A 17,670-nucleotide genomic window follows, 5' to 3' on the forward strand; every position below is an offset into this window, starting at 1 on the left:
CGCATGGATGAAAGCAATCCCCAAGCGGTTCCATTGTCGCAAATTGAGGAGTTGTAACGAGCTCTAGACAGACTGCGAGCTCAGCAAAACGAGCAGGGTTAGGTCGCATCTGCGTCCCCCTTCTCTACTGAAGTGTTAACAGCTCCACTCCCACCAGGATTTAGGACGCCCGATATGCGGGCGTTTGATGGGAACTCCGACCCGCAAGATCATTTGTATGAATTTAACGACCTGATAGAGCTTCACCAGGTCTCAGATCTAGCCAAATGCCATTGTTTGGCAGTGACCTTGACCTCCTATGCCAAACGGTGGTTCAGGTCTCTCCCAGCAAGGTCGATCAGTTCATAGCCTCAGATGAGCGCGACATTCTTGAGGCATTTTCAGGCAAATCGGAAGTTCTCGATGCCTTTGAGCTACCTTAGCAATATAAGGCAAGAAAGGGATGAATCCCTCCAATCCTACATTGATCGTTTCCACAGAGGGCTCAATAAGGTGGCTCATACTCTTGAAGAGTCTGTTCGGATTCTCATCATAGTCGGAGTCCGTCCACAGACCGACCTGTGAAAGAATTGCAGGCTGAGGACGATGTCTCCCTCACCGGATTCTATAATCTTGCAGAGAAGTACCTCCGAATAGAAAATTCAATGGCGGCACTCCACCGTCGCGACCAAGGCGCTTCGGGCAGTGCACTTGGTCGGCGAGATAATAGAAGAGCTAATTGCAGGGGAGACGTAGACGATCAACGAAGAGGGAAGAAGCCTTGTTACGAGCCCAAAAAGTCCTACGCTCCCATCCCTCGTCGCGATCGCGACAGAAACCAATATACTCCACTGAACACATCTGTATCAGCTATTCTCGATAAATCCGAGGAGGCCAGCCTGCTTGGAGAGCCCAAGCCCATGAAAACTCCAGCAACAGCCAAAAATAATAAAAAATATTGTCGCATCATCGGGACAATGGGCACCATACCGATGAATGCCTAACTCTCAAGCAGGCGATTGAAAACCTAATCAAGCAGGGACATTTCAAGGAGTATATTGATGACTCTGCTCCCTCGCAAGAGAAGAATAAAGGGGAATCAAGTAAGAAACGTCGTGATCAGAAAGGTGTGTGCACACTCAATTTAATTTTCAGGGGACCGCACTTCGCGGGAAACTCGCGAGGTGCCCAAGAAAGCTACGCTCGCGAGGCATACCACGAGCCCATAAGAGCGATGAGCGTGGCGTAGTGACCACAGAAGGTTCGTTAGGAGGAGGAAATTTCCTTCTCTGAAAAAGATGCGGCTTGGCTGCATCATCCTCATGAAGACGCCCTTGTGATAACGCTCCTCATAGGGCGCCATAATATCCAGAGAATGTTAGTGGATAACGGGAGTGCTGTGAACATCCTGTTTGCTTCGACTTTCGAGAGAATGAATTTGGATGAGGCAGACCTGAAGCCTGCCTCGTTCCCCCTATATGGCGTCACAGGGGACCGCTTGCTCCCCAAGGGCACGATCTCGCTCCCGGTCACGTTGGGTGACTTCGACGAAGTGACCAGAGTAATCGAGTTCTTGGTAGTAGATTGCCCATCCGCCTTTAATGGAATTCTGGGGCGACCTCTGCTGAGACACTTCAAGGCAGTCACTTCAGTATACCATTTGAAAATGAAGTTCCCCACCCCGACGGGGATCGGGGAAGTTAGCGGGTCTCAGCGCGTGGCCTGGGACTGTTGTATGAAAGCAGTTCAAATGGCATGCAAAGGCAAAGGCAAAGGCACTTCGCGCGGCGATCACAACCAGACAATGGCGATCAGCAGGATAGAGCCACAGCCTGGCCCAGCCGAGGATAATATAGATCCTCGCATTCAAGACTGCCCTTCCAGTGGGCTAGTTGAGGACTTGGTGGAAGTACTGGTCGACCACACGGAACCGAACAGGGTGCTAAGGATCGGTAAAAATCTCAATGCCCAGCTCGCTATCGAACTGACCAGCTTCCTCAAAGAGAACATCTATGTGTTCACATGGTCGCACGCAGACATGGTCGGGATCAGCCTGAATGTTATTTTCCATGCCTTAAACATCGACAATGAAGCCAAGCCAGTTCACCAAAAGAGGAAAGAGATGGACTTGGAACGATATGCTGCCTTAAAGCTTGAGGTAGATAACCTCCTTCGAAATGGGTCCATCCGAGAAGCACTCTACCCGGCTTGGGTTGCTAACCCAGTTCTAGTCAAGAAGCCCAACGGCAAATGGCAGACCTGCGTCGACTTCACAGACCTTAACAAGGCGTGTCTGAAGGACAGTTTCCCACTGCCAAGAATTGACCAGCTCGTGGACGTCACCTCGGGGCACGAGCTATTCAATTTTATGGATGCGTACTCGGGATACAATCAAATTCTGATGTACGGGCCAGACGAAGAGCATACATCATTTATTACAGATCAGGGACTGTACTGCTACAAAGTTATGCCCTTCGGCCTTAAGAACGCTGGTGCAACTTACTAGCGATTGGTTAACCGGATGTTCTCCAAACAGATAGGCAGATCGATAAAGGTCTACGTAGACGACATGCTGGTAAAATCCCACGTTACCTCAAATCATGTAACGCATCTTGCTGAGATGTTTGGCATCCTTTGGCAGTACCGAATGAAGTTGAACCCCCTCAAATGTTCATTCGGAGTATCCTCAGGAAAGTTCCTAGGGTACATGGTTAACCAGCGGGGTATTGAGATCAACCCCAAAAAAATCTAAGCTCTCCTTGATATGAAGAGCCCGACCAGTAAAAAACAGGTTATGAGCCTAAACGGGCGTATAGCGGCACTAAGTCGCTTCATATCAAGGCCAACAGATCGCTGCTTCCCATTTTTCAATGTACTCAAGGCCAATAAGAAGTTCAAATGGACTCTCGAGTACGAACAGGCCTTCCAGAGAATAAAGGAACACCTCAGGAAGCCACCACTCATGTCCAAACCTCTCCAACAAGGGATCCTCCTTTTGTACCTGTCTGTCTCGCAGTTCGCTATCAGTGCAGCTCTTGTTCGGGAAGAGAGCAGAACGCAATGGCCAGTGTATTATACGAGCAAGCGTCTGTTGGATGCCGAAATGCAGTATCCAGAGATGGAGTGATTACCCTATGCCCTGCTGATCACATCCAGAAAGTTGCGACCTTACTTCCATGCCTATACAATTCATGAATTGACTAATTACCCGCTCAGGCAGGTCCTCCAAAAACCAGAGACGTTGGGAAAATTGCTCAAATGGGCCATGGAACTCAGCCAGTTCGATCTCCATTACAAACCAAGAGCAGCTATTAAAGGGCAAGCTATTGCCGACTTCATCTCAGAGTTCTCGCATCATCTTGCGAACGAGTTGGAACAGCCCAATGAAGTCATCCAGAAAACTGTTCAAAATCTCTCGACGTGGACCCTCTACGTCGATGGATCATCGAACAGAAAGAGGGCTGGAGTAGGCCTTCTCTTATTGAGTCCCAAAGGGGCTTGCATTCACGGCATTCTCCGGTTCGATTTCAAAGCAACTGATAATGAGGCTGAGTACGAAGCTCTGCTCGCTAGTCTCAGGTTGGCCAGGGAAATAGGCGTAACCGCGATCAGCATCCATAATGACTCCATGCGGGTCGTGAACTAGATTTTGGGAGAGTACTAAGCCAAGGAAGATAACATGATCAATTATCTGAAGAAAGCAAAGGCCGCACTCGAGCCGTTCGAGCACTTCGCAATCACTCAGATCCCCAGAGAAAACAATTTTGTGGTGGACGCCTTGGCAAGGATAGCCTCATCATTAGACTCGGATGCATCGGAGAGCATTCTAGTTTGATTCATCAAAATCCCAAGTATTAGCCCAAACGAACAGGCTGTGAATGTAACGGGTTAAGACTCATGGATGACCCCCATTATTCAGTATCTCAAAGATGTAATCTTGCCTGATGATAAGGTTGAAGCGAGGGTTCTACAAACGAGATCTGCTCGCTACACCCTCATCGGAGACCAGCTGTACCGGCAAGGATTTAGTGCCCCTCTCCTCCGATGTGTGACTAGCGAAGAAGCAAATTATATCAAGCGAGAGATACATGAAGGCATCTGCGGTAACCGCACCGCCGCGCGATCTCTTACGAACAAGGTTGTTCGTCAAGGGTACTATTGGCCTCGAATCCAAGATGATGCCTACAACTTTGTCAAAAGGTGTGATAAGTGCCAGCGGTTCTCGAATATACCGCGAGCTCCATCCCACGAGCTGGTAACCATGACTAGCCCCTGGTCTTTCTCTATGTGGGGGATCGATCTCATCGGTCCCATGCCAGTCAATAAAGGGGGAGTCATATATGTCGTGGTCACGGTAGATTACTTCACCAAATGGGTTGAAGCTAAACCGCTAGCCGCGATCACGACCAGAAAGCTAAAGGACTTTGTTTTCAAGAATATTGTGTGCCGCTACGGAATTCCTCATACCCTCATCTCGGATAATGGGAAACAGTTCGACAACGAGGAATTCAAACAGTTTTGTGATGAGTTGGGCATCCATAAAAAATTTGCCTCAGTAGCAAGGCCACAAGCAAATGGCCAAGTTGAAGCTGTCAACAAAACTATCAAGCACACTCTGAAAGCCAAACTTGGCGCAACCAAAGGAAATTGGGCCGACGACCTCCCTGAAGTCCTATGGGCGTACAGAACTACTCCAAGAACCTCCACCTCAGAAACACCTTTTTCGCTAGCATACGGATGCAAAGCGATGATCCCTATAGAGGTGGGAACTGGTTCACTTCGGAGGGACTTGTATAATGAGGCCAATAATGAAGCACTTATGAGAGCAAGCCTAGACCTTGTTGAAGAACATCGTGGCAAGGCGTCGCTAAGGACAGCAGCCTATCAGTAACGCGCGAAGAGGTTCTTCGATTCAAAGGTCAGGCGAAGAGACTTCCAGGTCGGCGACCTTGTGCTAAAGGAAGTTCTTCTCAGTACCAGGGAATCGAGTGCGGGAGTGTTAGGACCAAACTGGGAAGGTCCATACCGCATCGACAAAGTGATAAGACCAGGGACTTATCATCTCAAAAGGCTGAACGGTTCCAAGGTACCCTGAGCTTGGAATGTTGAGCACCTTCGACCATACTATCAATAATTCCGAACTCAGCTTTCCTTGTAAAGTTAACTTGCGATCTTTGTAAATAATTTTCTTGTAAAGTGTCATTTTGTTCGCATGTAATCTTATTCATGTGAATGTATTATGCCATCACACTTGTTTCAATAAATGTAAGCAATTAGGGAGTACACATGTATAATAAAACGAACAGAAAATTGTAGAGGCAAAAAATGTATTTCATTACTGTGGAGTACAGCAGGCAAAAAGACATGATTACAAGACCTAATCCGGCCCTTAGGGGGCCGACCTCCTTGCCCTAGGGTTGGTCGGATGAGGGTTTGTCCGTGGCGTGTCCCGAACCTTCTGCTAGGGAAGCCGCCGCTTTATCATCCTCCCGCGCCATGGACATAAGTGTGTCTTGCCAATCTTCCGGGAGGTCAGACATATCAAGTTGCGAATTCTTCGATCGTAGAGCATAAATAGAATCAATTGCCCATTCGGCAGCCTTCTCCTCGACCTCTGCCGCCTGATCCTACATCTGTTGAGTCAAGGAGGCAACTCTTTCCTGATTTTCCTGAAGTTTAACTTCAAGAGCTTGCCTTTCCTTCTCGGAAGCCTCCCTCTCTTGCTCTGTTCGTAAGACCTGCAGAGAGGTCGCTCTGAGCTCTTGGTCCTTCTCCCCGGCCTCCTTTGAGAGTCTAGCTATGGTCTTTTGCAGCTCTTGTAACACCCCACTTGAAATACGTAGCCACTGTTTACGGTATAGCCTAAAGGATTACTGAATTGCCCCTAAATGAGTTTATATATTGTTCATGTTGTTTGGTTGGTCTTTGGTTGAGTTTATGTTTTGGGTTTGGTTGAGTGTGTACCCTGGAATTGATTAAGACATAGCAACTTTTGGAGTTTCAGTCTTCGCCGGGGCGAGGGAGAAGCTTCGCCGCAGCGACGTTGGTTCTGTGTTGGCGGTGTTGGTTCTGGAATGTTTCGCTGGGGCGATAGAAAGTTCTTCGCCGTGGCGACGAGACGGCAGAAAAGTTTCTTGAGTTTTCTAGAGAATTCTTCTTTTGGGGCACAATGACCATTCTACCCCTAATTAGCAGGAAAAGTGGGGAATAGAATGCAAGGAAATTTCATGGAGAATAGTGTAAAATGGGGGTGAGTTTGTAAAGAATTAACGGATAAAGGTGGAAATTTCAAAGAAAGAGTAAGGGCAAAATGGGAAAGAGTGGATATTATATGAGCTAATAAGGGTTGAGTTCTCTAAACCCATTCATTTTACCCATTTCCACCGCCTCTTCATCTCCCATTTTCTCTCAATTTCTCACTCAATCTTCCAAGGGATTTTTGAGAGTTTTGAGTTGGAATTTGACAAAGAAGTGATCCTAAGCAAGAAGAGGTAAGAATCCCTACTTTAGAGATGAGTTTTATTCATGTAAGGGTTAAGTTCTTACTAAGTTTATGCTTAGGAAATAAGGGGAAAGCTATGATCCAACAAGAGTAGAGGGCTTTAGTGGAGACTACTCAAGTATGAGGTAAGTAAATCCAACTCAAGCTAAAGTTTAAGAAATTCTTAAGTAGAGATTTATTGATGCATGTATATATGATGCTTGTTGAGAAAATTGAGTAGAGATATATGTCTACTTGTTGAGAAATTGAGTTGAGGAGAGTATTTATATTATGTTTGTTGGATATTTCCTTTATGGGAAGTGTTTACGAGTAATAGTTTGAGATGAAGTTGGAGGAGATTGAGTACATATTTTGGGAGTGTTTTTCTATGGTAGGGATTATGCCCATAGAAGGGAATTTCCAATTTTGGATGGTTAAAGAGAGAAATAGAGTTGTAGTTAGAGAAGAGTTTTTATATGCACATGAGTTGTTTGATGAAATGCCTAAGTGAAATCTGCCCTATCACTGCCGTGACTTTCTAAGTAATTTTTTGGCATCTTGCGAACTGAACTGGGCTGAGACCAAAACATAGAAGTTATAGCCCTGTTTCTAAGCTTTAAAACGAGACCAAAATCGTAGCAATCCGAGTGTATAACGCAAGTTATGGTCTTTTTAGTGCGACCTGTGCAGAATGACTGTTTTGAGGAAATCTTGCATTTGGCATTTCAAAAGTGCATTAATGAGTATGAACCATTCATATGCATTAATTGTGCATTGAGAAGTAGCTTGAGAAAGAATATAGAATGTTGAGTATGAGCTACCTTATGATTACTAGCTTAAGAGTAGAGAATTTTGAGTATAAGTTATACTATGAGTAATAGTTTGAGTGAGAAAAAGTAGAGAATGTTGAGAATAGCAACTCTTAAGAGTAAAGAGAATGAGAATACTCTGATAGTAAAGAAAAAAGTTGAGAAAGAGTAGAGAATTACTCTAAGAGTTAAGCTACATTATGATGAGTAGCTAGAGAAAAAGTAGAGATCTTATGCACAAGAGTTAAAGAAGAGAATAGAGTAAGTTGTGCGATGGGGAACCTGTGAGTGACGAGTAGAGTTACGCAGAGTGGAACACGAGGTTCCAGCCATGCCTCCGGTCAGATGGGGCCGTGACATTCAGAGAGAGAGAGATTGTACACTCACATGGCCAAAGGTTCCGAATCCATGCATAATTAAATCCGATTGGTAGCGAATTGAGCGAAAGTCACGTAGAGTGGTAGCACCCAGCCGTGCCTCCGGTCAGATGAGGTCGTGACATTCCAATGAGTAAGAATGAGAATGAAAAGAAATAGAAAGAACAGAGATGCGAAAAGCTAAGAAATAAGCTGTCCTATGAGTACTAGCTTGAGTATGAGTACTAGCTTGAGAAAGAGATGAGCAAACATGACAAATAATAAGAGAGAGATAAGAGCATAGAGTAGGTTATGCGATGGGGAACCCGTGAGTAATGGGTAGAGTATTCCCGCATGTATGCCGCATTGAGAGAGCGGCATGAGTATCAGATAAAGAAGTGGTGTAGCCCGTGAGAGTGCATGCGGATGAGGGCTATACCCGAGTACCCAAGAGAGAGATTATATACTCACATGGCCAAGGGTTCCGAATCCATGCATAACCAAGTCCGATCGGCTAGAATGAGAAGAAGTCACGTAGAGAGGGAGCAAGTCCCGGCCGTGCCTCCGGTAAGATGAGGCCGTGACTACTAAAGAGAGAGTTAACAGAAAAGAATTATGAGAAAGAGAAACAGAAATGAGAATGAGATAATAGAAAGAATTAAAGAATGAGAAAGCTTGAGAAAGAATGAGATAGAAAGAGAGAGAGAGTATGAGAAAGAATGCGAAAGTTTAAGCTAATAAGAATAGAGAGTAGAGGAAAGAAACATGCAGTTCTTTCGTATTAATTTCATGTAGACCTTGTACCGGCGAGAACCATGATTTTCCTTCATGGTGAGTATGATGAGAATAAGAGAGAACCATGATTGCCCTTCATGGTGAGTAAGAATAAGAGAAAAAGAACAGAGAGAAAGAAAGAGTAAAGAGCAAAACAGAGTTAAAGGAGAATAACAGTATTAGAAAGAAAGAGAAAAACAGTGAGAAATAGAAATAGTAGAATAGTCGAGTAAGGAAAGAACCAAAGAGTGAGTTGCGGGGATAGTAGTAGAGGATTTACTTACTGAGCATTGTTGTGCTCACCCCGTTGTTCTTCTCTGTTTTGCAGGAAATAGGAGCAGCGGTCGGATGGACCTCGAAGAGCGAAGAGTATTGGCACCACTGTCCACCAGCTATGACATTTTGTACTAATTAGAAAGTTTTTAAAACATAGTATTTTGTATTTGTAAAGAAGTATATTTTAATGAGTAAAGAAAAATTTGAGCCCACTATCGTTCATATTATATACATATCTATATTTTACATAGTACGTATTATAAGAATAGTACTAAAGAGGAGTTGTTACAGCTCTTTTAATTTCTCTCCCTGCTTCTCGAGCTGCGCTTTTTGGAAGTCCACCGTACGAAGAGCGGCGTCTCTTTCGTTCAGATACCTGTTCGCCGACTTAGAAGACAAGTTTCTCTATGTTTTGGCAGCTTCCAAGCTTCGCTTGAGCACTGCGTTCTCTTCCTTCAGAGCAACACCTCCCTTCGCAGCTCCCAGTTGGACCTTTTCCATGGACATTCGCATGGAAAGAAGAGCCTTCGAACAAAGAAAGAAAAAGTTAGCTAATCAAAAGAAGCTAAGGGAAATCGTCGCCGAAGACAATTCGCTCACCTTGCTCAAGTGTTGGACTGATGTGGACATTAAGTCCACATCGCTGGAACTTGCGAACTGCTCGAAAGATTCCGAGAGTCTGCATTCCAACAGGGCGTATACCACCGGCTACAGATCCTCCGACAGGTTCCCAACGAGTCCAACACTGGGGTACCCTTCTTCGCGGCCTCAACAGCCGTTGTGTCGTCTATAGGCGCCTTGCCTGACTTACTTGCATCCGGCCGCGACCTCTTTGATTGATTGTCCTCAGACTCGGTGTCTGATTCTTTGACCTGAATCTGCTTCCTCTTCTTTCGCTGGGTCGTTGTCTTCAACCTCGGCTGAGCAGGAGACGGCTTGGAAGCCTTCGTTTTTCGTGTTGGTATGTCCTCTGACTATTGCGTATGAGGAGTCTCGGAAGGTTGCGCCGGCAGGCCCGACGTCGCGCCTTCAGCCAGTGGGACTGTCGAAGCAGCTTCCGTTGCTTTGCCTTTCTTTGTCCGAGGGAAATTGACATGCCTTCGTCGCGGCTGCTCTGACTCCTTCGGAGGCATGGTCGCTGTATGCAAAACATCGTTAGCAAAAATATCTCATTTCACAACCAAGAAGGGGTCAGTTAGCAAGATTTACTCAATGGGAGCTCTAGCGACGCGTTTACGTTAAAGAAACCGTATTTCCTCAAGCTCGCGGTCGTCACGAGTTTCTTCACGTCACGTTGATCCTTTGGTAAGGAGTCGAAATGCACGATCCTACCTCTATCGAAGAGCAGCCCTAGGTCAGTCGTCTTGTTAACTGTCAGAAAGAAACCAGGTCGTTAGAAAAGCGCATTTAAAAAAAAAAAAAAAAAAAAAAAAAAGAAGAAAAGGGACCTACTCGAATCCTGGAAGCGGCAATGGCCATCATAACGAAAGAAGAAAAACTTCGTTTCGTAGGCACCCGCGGTACTCGGATAGCTATGTATCCCATCGGCGATAGTGGGTCGCCTGGACAAAGTAGGAATCCTTGTCCTTACTCTTCTTTAAATAATAAGAGTAGCTGACCTCCATCGCGGTTAGCTTGCCTAGTCCGTTCTCTTGGCACACGATATACATTGCAACAGCAATGACGTATGCATTCGGGGTCAACTGCATCGGCGCAACCCCGAAGTGGTCCAAAAGTGACCTGATAAAAGGGTGGAAGGGGATCAGTCCCCCACCCTTGATAATCTCCTCGGAAACCGCAGCCAGACCATTTAGTGGGTACCGCGATGAGTGCGCCACGTCGAGGAAAACATCCACCTCGATAGCGTATTGTTTTACTACCCTTTCGAGCTCCTCCCTGGTAAGCACCGAGAAGACCTCGACAGGGATGTTTGGAGCATCCTGTGGGGACGAACTGATTCCCTGTTTGGATCTGGTTGTTGAGGGGTCCATCTTGCCAGTCTGCAAAAAGCGACAAGCAGAAGGGTCATTTACCCATCGTACGCTATTTCGTATGATGATGTGGGAGAAAACAAACTCTCAAAATCCGAAAGGAAACCCTAACAGCATGATTCGAGCCGCCATTCATGGCTCGAACTAGGCCTAAGCATCTCGTCTCCGATAGGCTACCGGAAGACAGACGCCACTCAACCATGGAAAATAACGAAACAGAAACAGGGAGAAGCTCTTATCGTACAGAGTGTGAGAATGACTTCCGCTTCGAATGCTTGAAAACGCTGGTTTGAAAGACAGAAATTCCAAGTTTGCGCAAATCCTTTACTCTCTAAGAAAAAAAAAAAAAGAAAAAAAAAGGGCTCTGGTAACATTGCCTGAGAACGACTCGAGGTTTTTATAGCATATGAATCGGCACTTGGGTTTCTCAGAATCGAAACGACGTTTGGGCGACAAAGGTTTCCCACTGTTGATCACAGCCACGTGTCGTGCATCAGCGGAGAAGAGTGAGCGTCACGACTGGATAAAGTCAAACCTTCATCTCGTCCGTTGAAAAGCCCAAACGACAGACATTCTCTCTTTCTCAAAGCATTAATTGCATTTCAAATCCACATTTAATGCTCTGGTAAAGGGCGTCGTTCCAACATATTGCGCATTTAATGTCCTGATAAGGCGTACTGTGTCAACGTACAACGCATTTAATGCATCTGGCAGGCATTTATCACGCCCAGGGCACGTCTGCCAGCACAGGGACTGCTTCATTAAATGCACCCATGGCAAAACGACAACAAGTGATGTCTGACGAAACCAGGTCGCTCGTCCCCTGCAAACAATGGACATGTGAGGTCGTTCTCGAAAAAGTTCCATCTCGACCTACTTTCAAGCAGGTCAGGGTTTCCAGAATTTTTGGAATTTCCAAAATCTCCGGGAATCATCCAACTGCGGCATGACTAGTAGTTTCCAAGGTTCAGTTCTCGAACCTTAAAAACTAGGGGACTTCTGTTATGCCTGAGAACTTAGGGCTGACGTGGCGCCCTAGTAAGTGCGCAAGGTCAGGCCTCAGGAAGAGCCTACGGCCATCCTGACGCAGCTACTTCGTGTGATCACGGTGGCACCCACAGCTTCCTTCCGTCAGAGTAATGGGTGCACGTCAGGCCAGCAAAGAGATATGGTGATCTCGCGTGTCCAACCCCTGCGACAAATCACGTGAATTACTCTAAACAAAGGATTTGCACAGATCATCTCACCAACTTGCAGATTCAGTGACGATTGCCTCAAGACATCCCACTATAAAATAGGAGTTCCTCTCTCATTAAGGGGATTCGCACATTTTACTCTTGAAAAAAAACATCTCTCTAGAAAAGACAATCTTCGATACTTTGTATCATCAGTGTAAAGTCAGTCGTCTAAAGCGACCTGACCATCATCATAAATAAAAATATCAATGGATGTAGGATTTGCTTCCTTAGCATCCGAACCACTTTAAAACTCTTTTCTCACTGCATTTACTTTCATTTTTCTAAAAACCTTTCACGTGTGTCTTTTGGGGGCAACTCAACATTTCACGCGTGCTTTTAGTTGGTGTCAAAATCGTGCATCAACAGTAACAGTCATGGTTATTTGGAAACATATTATGGACATCTTATAAAATTTTCAATACGACGAACTCAATTTTGACAGTTTATGGACAAGAGTGAAGAACTGTAAAGGAAAAATTTTCGGTGCGTTTGGCTTATTGTTTTTATTCATATTCCCAATCCTATTTTTTAAATGTTGTTTGGCACGTTATTCCCAAAATATTAGTCTATTTTTTTAAATTACATTGAGACCCTATAAGTTTATTAATTTCATTAAATACCCCCCAGAAAAAAAGTTAAAAAACTAACAAAAACACCCCCACCACCAATACTTGCCAGATTCCGACAACCACTGCCGGTGGTAGCCGGAATCTATCACAATAGTCACACAGCCACCAGAAATAGCTAGTAATGGCTAGATTTGGTGGATCTAGTCGGAAAAGGTTAGATCTGCCGTCAACGACAGCCAAAGATGGCCGTCGTTTCAGCCTTTTCTAGCTGTCGTAGCCACAACAATTAGTAGATCTGGTCTTTTCCAGGTGGATCTGGTCGGAAAAGGCCATAACGACGCGTTACGATATAGATCTGACCAGTCTGTGTCGTAACGAAATTTTCTAGTGGCCGGAATCTGGTACTGTAGGTGGTGGGGGTGTTTTTGTCATTTTATATATTAGGGTCTTTAATTAAATTAGTAAACCTAAGGGCTTTTTTATAAATTTTTAAAGTTTACCTCATAATACTCTCCTATCCAACAACCCAATACTATCCCCAAAATCTTATCCAAAATAATAAATCAAACATACCCTTTAGTTTTTTACTTTTATTTTAAGCGACAATTTTTTTTGTTGATACCCGGGCCTTATTTTCCGGGGTCGGGCCGGTGTAATGAATACCCGGGCAGGCCCCATTTAAAAGTGCGAACTGAAGAATCTCAAACAATTACCGCTTCCTATAAACCCTAATAAGTAAGCTTTGATTATGATTTATATATGAATCCCTCTGAACACCAGCAAATGCAATGCTACGGCTCCTTTTTGAAAAATGAAACTACTTGTATTTGAAGCTGCTCTCTGTTTCTTCTCCAAAATGTTTTTCTCTTTACGCAATCTCTTCTCCATCAGTCGTAGAATCCCTCACAGAGTAAGCCCTTCTCTCTCCTTGAACCCTACTCGTTTCTCTCCTGATTCTTTTATTTCTTGCCCTTTAATTTGGTTCACTAGTTTTCTCTGTATTATCAGATACCCTTTTGTCTCTAAAACAAATCCCAACAGTCTTTTTCTAGATATAAATAGGGATTCCATGCGGAATATCATCCAACAAGACCAATGGGACGCGCCAATTATCATTCATTTGTTCGATTCAGCATTGGCGCCCATATGGGTTTCCAAGGTTTTGGTTGAGTTAAAGCAAGATCCAATTTTAGCATTCAAATTCTTTAAATGGGCAAAAACCCGAACTGGGTTTTACCACACCACAGAGTCCTATTGCATATTGGTTCACATTTTGTTTTATGCTAGGATGTACTTTGATGCTAATAATACTCTTAAGGAATTGATTTTATCGAACCGGGCAGTACCTGGTTTTGATGCTTTTGATGTTTTGTGGTCAAAAAGAAATGTTTGTGGTTGGGGATTTGGTGTTTTTGATGCTTTGTTTAGTAGTTTGGTTGACTTAGGAATGCTTGAGGAAGCCAATAAGTGCTTTTCAAAAATGAAGAGGTTTAGGGTTTTGCCAAAAACGCGGTCTTGTAATGCACTTTTGCATAGGCTTTCAAAGTCAGGAAAGGGATACTTGTCAATGGAGTTTTTAAAGGATATGGTTGGGGCAGGGATTGATCCATCTGTGTTTACGTACAATATAATGATAGATTATATGTGCAAAGAAGGTGATTTGAAAACTGCTAGAAGCTTGTTTGAGCAAATGAAACGGAGGGGGTTAAACCCTGATATTGTAACATATAATTCTCTTATTGATGGTTGTGGAAAGGTTGGGTTGTTGGATGAATCCATATGTATATTTGAAGAAATGAAGGATGTGGGTTGTAAGCCTGATGTAATAACATACAATGCTTTAATAAATTGTTTTTGTAAAGTTGACAGAATGCCTCAGGCATTTATGTTTTTCAGTGAGATGAGGAACAACGAGTTAAAACCAAATGTTGTAACATATAGCACATTGATTGATGCTTTATGCCAGGAGGGGATGATGCAACAGGCAATTAAATTTTTTGTTGACATGAGACGTATAGGTCTTTTACCTAATGAATTCACATATACTTCTTTGATTGATGCAAATTGCAAAGTAGGTAATCTGAATGAAGCCTTGAAGCTGGCTAATGAGATGTTACAAGCTGGCATTGAGTTGAACCTTGTTACTTATACAAGCATATTGGATGGTCTTTGTGAAGGAGGGAGGATGAAGGAAGCAGAAAAAGTATTTAGAGCAATGCTTGAAGCTGGAGTAACTCCTAACCAGAATGTTTATACTGCCCTTATTCATGGTTATATTAAGGTTAAGAAGTTGGAGACTGCCATGGATCTTTTCAAAGAAATGAAGGAAAAAAACATCAAAGCAGACTTGTTGCTTTATGGAACCATCATTTGGGGCCTGTGCACTCAAAGTAAACTTGACGAGTCGAAGCTTTTAATAAGGGAAATGAAGGAGTATGGTCTGAGTGCAAATCCTGTCATATACACAACACTCATGGATGCTCATTTGAAGGCTGGAAAAACCTCAGAGGCCCTGGGCTTGCTGCATGATATGCAGGACTCGGGTATTGAAGTTACTGTTGTCACATTTTGTGTATTACTTGATGGTTTGTGCAAAAGGGGATTGGTCCAAGAAGCAATTGATTATTTCAGTAGGATGCCAGAGTTCAATTTGCAACCAAATGTTGCAGTATATACGGCCCTGATTGATGGTCTTTGTAAAAATAATTGCATTGAAGCAGCAAAAAAGATGTTTGATGAATTACTTGAAAAAGATATGATTCCTGATAAAATTGCGTACACTGCTCTGATAGATGGAAATTTGAAACATGGAAATTTTCAGGAAGCTTTGACTTTGCATAACAGAATGATTGAAGTGGGTATGGAACTTGATCTGCATGCCTATACTTCCTTAGTTTGGGGATTTTCTCAATGTGGTCAATTGCGGCAAGCAAGAGTGTTTTTTGATGAGATGATTGGCAAGGGTATACTACCTGATGAGATACTTTGCATTTCTCTGCTAAAGAAGTATTATGAGCTAGGAAATAGAGATGAAGCTGATGAATTGCAAAATGAAATGGTAAAAAAGGGTCTATTGCTGCAATTTAGCAATAACGTGGTTCCTAATATACAAGCTTGAAAGGGTAAAAAGTCTTGATCATCAGTAACTTTCTAATGCTTTTCAGAAAGATGTTTGGGAAGCAGAAAGTGTTTTAATTTTTTTAATCCCGGGGGATAAGTACACAAGGAATACAAAGTTCTAGTAAATACTTATTTCTGGATGGATTGACTCAATGCAAACATTATATTTGTTGCTGGTTTGTTAAAAAGGGTTCTCACTGGACATCTTTTTATGCATATCAAAAGTTCCTTTTTGCTCTCATGATGCCAACTCTGTTACTTGGAGACATTTAAGTTTGCAGTATTGGAGTGAGTTTTAGTGACTTTGAGCACAGACATGGTATTTATTCTGGTTTCCAGTTACAAAATGCCTAAATTTCTTTTTCAGGTGAGTGGTAAGTTTTGATTTATTCTGGTTTCCATTTGTAATATATGATGCGAGCTATGTGGTCATAATAAACTTTAAAAGAAGTAGCATAAAAATGGGGGGAAACGAAACTGAGTAAATTTCATTACTCAAATATTGTGGCATATTATATTTTTCTTATTCTTGATACAGTGCTTCTCCTGGACTTATTTCATAGATATTTTATTGCAGCTGGGTAATTCTGAAGTTGGAAGGTTAGTTGGACATCCAACTTCCTCATGTTTTGGTAGGGCTTTGGACTCCAAGGATGCCATAGAACTCTTTTGTGTTTGCTGGAGAAGTGGGGTTAAAGCTTCAGTGGAGACAGATAAATTATACATAAATCCGAATGGAATGTGAAGGAGATGAACTTGTGGAATGAGGTTGTCAAAATTTACTCAGCTGGAGAAGAGTTATTTGTGTAGTTCCAAGTAGCTGTGCACTACTAGTCTCTGATATTCTTTATGTTTCAATCCAGAGTTATATCTTGCTTATCAAATTTAGGATCTACATTTACTTGTAAATTTGGTTCATTGGTGATGAATGAAATTAACCAAGAACTTAGCTTACAAAAACTATTTTATAAATGGTATCTTTGATCATGTTTTTCTCTTGGTTTAAGTTATGCAAGTTTTGTATTTCTAATAAATCTTTGACTTGATTCTTGTAGATTAATTCCCTTTTTGATAAATTAGTATTAGAAAACCCTTTTGCATTTTTATAGTCTCCAATCCTATAAGCTCTTCTTCCCCAAACGGCCCTTAAAATAATGAATAATACTATACGTATTTACGAGTGTATTAACTACCATACTAACCTTTGTAAATATAGAGCATAGTACGGGTATAACAAGTATAGTATGGATATCATATGTAGTTTTAACAAAGGTTAGTAAGATAATTAGTAAGATCCGTGAGTACGCATAACATTACTCTAAATTAATGTCTTTCACCTAACCCAAGGATTTTGGAAGTGATTTTTGTCCCTACCTAATGATTAGTATCCTCTTACACCAAATACACCTCTATTATATTTTGAAGAAAAATCTCTTGAAACCCTATTTAATACAAAAAATAGTCATGCTTAATTAGAGTTTTTTGTTTGCATTCTTTTTCCTTACTTTCAAACTTGAAGTTAATTTTTTAAACAAAAATATAAAATATGTTATGAATGTATTTAAAAATAATTATTATGCTATTCTTTAATGATTTTCAATAAGGTTAAATAAATAAAATTTAAAAGTGGGATTTGATGGGGCTAAAAATCACTTCCCTAAGGGTACGTTTGCTTTAAGGAATGTTGCATTACTGAGAATGTCATATTAATGAAAAGATAGATTACCATGAAAATTACTAAAAATATTTAGGGAAATATGTTTGGTTAAATTAAAATAAATTGATGAGTATTTTATATTGATATATTTGATTGGGACGAATAAATTGGTGAATATGTTATATAGATTACTAAATTACTTTCCTTTTTAATATTAATATAATATTATTTTTATTATTATTTTTTGAATCATTTTTTTTAACCCTCTACATTTGAGATTTTACTAAAACACCTTAGCCATATAAAAGTTTAAATTACAACAAAACCACTCTCACCCATCCCAAGCCATTATCGGCCACCATCGTCGGTTGTCAGTCTTGCGCCATTCTGGTCGTTTTCAACCAGATCAATGGTCAAAAA

At 42.3% G+C, this 17,670-nt stretch overlaps 1 protein-coding gene across 1 annotated transcript; it reads left to right on the plus strand.

Annotated features, from left to right (window-relative positions):
* The first annotated feature begins 13,182 nt into the window (after positions 1–13,182).
* Positions 13,183–16,563, plus strand: LOC116126863 (putative pentatricopeptide repeat-containing protein At2g02150). Its single transcript, XM_031412541.1, has 2 exons — positions 13,183–15,960; positions 16,230–16,563. Exon 1 carries the CDS (start codon positions 13,285–13,287, stop codon positions 15,589–15,591), a length of 2,307 nt encoding a protein of 768 aa, XP_031268401.1. The 5' UTR covers positions 13,183–13,284; the 3' UTR covers positions 15,592–15,960; positions 16,230–16,563.
* The last annotated feature ends 1,107 nt before the right edge of the window (positions 16,564–17,670 follow it).

The sequence above is a fragment of the Pistacia vera genome, unplaced genomic scaffold (assembly GCF_008641045.1).
Source record: "Pistacia vera cultivar Batoury unplaced genomic scaffold, PisVer_v2 Contig184, whole genome shotgun sequence".
NCBI classification, from domain to species: Eukaryota; Viridiplantae; Streptophyta; class Magnoliopsida; order Sapindales; family Anacardiaceae; genus Pistacia; species Pistacia vera.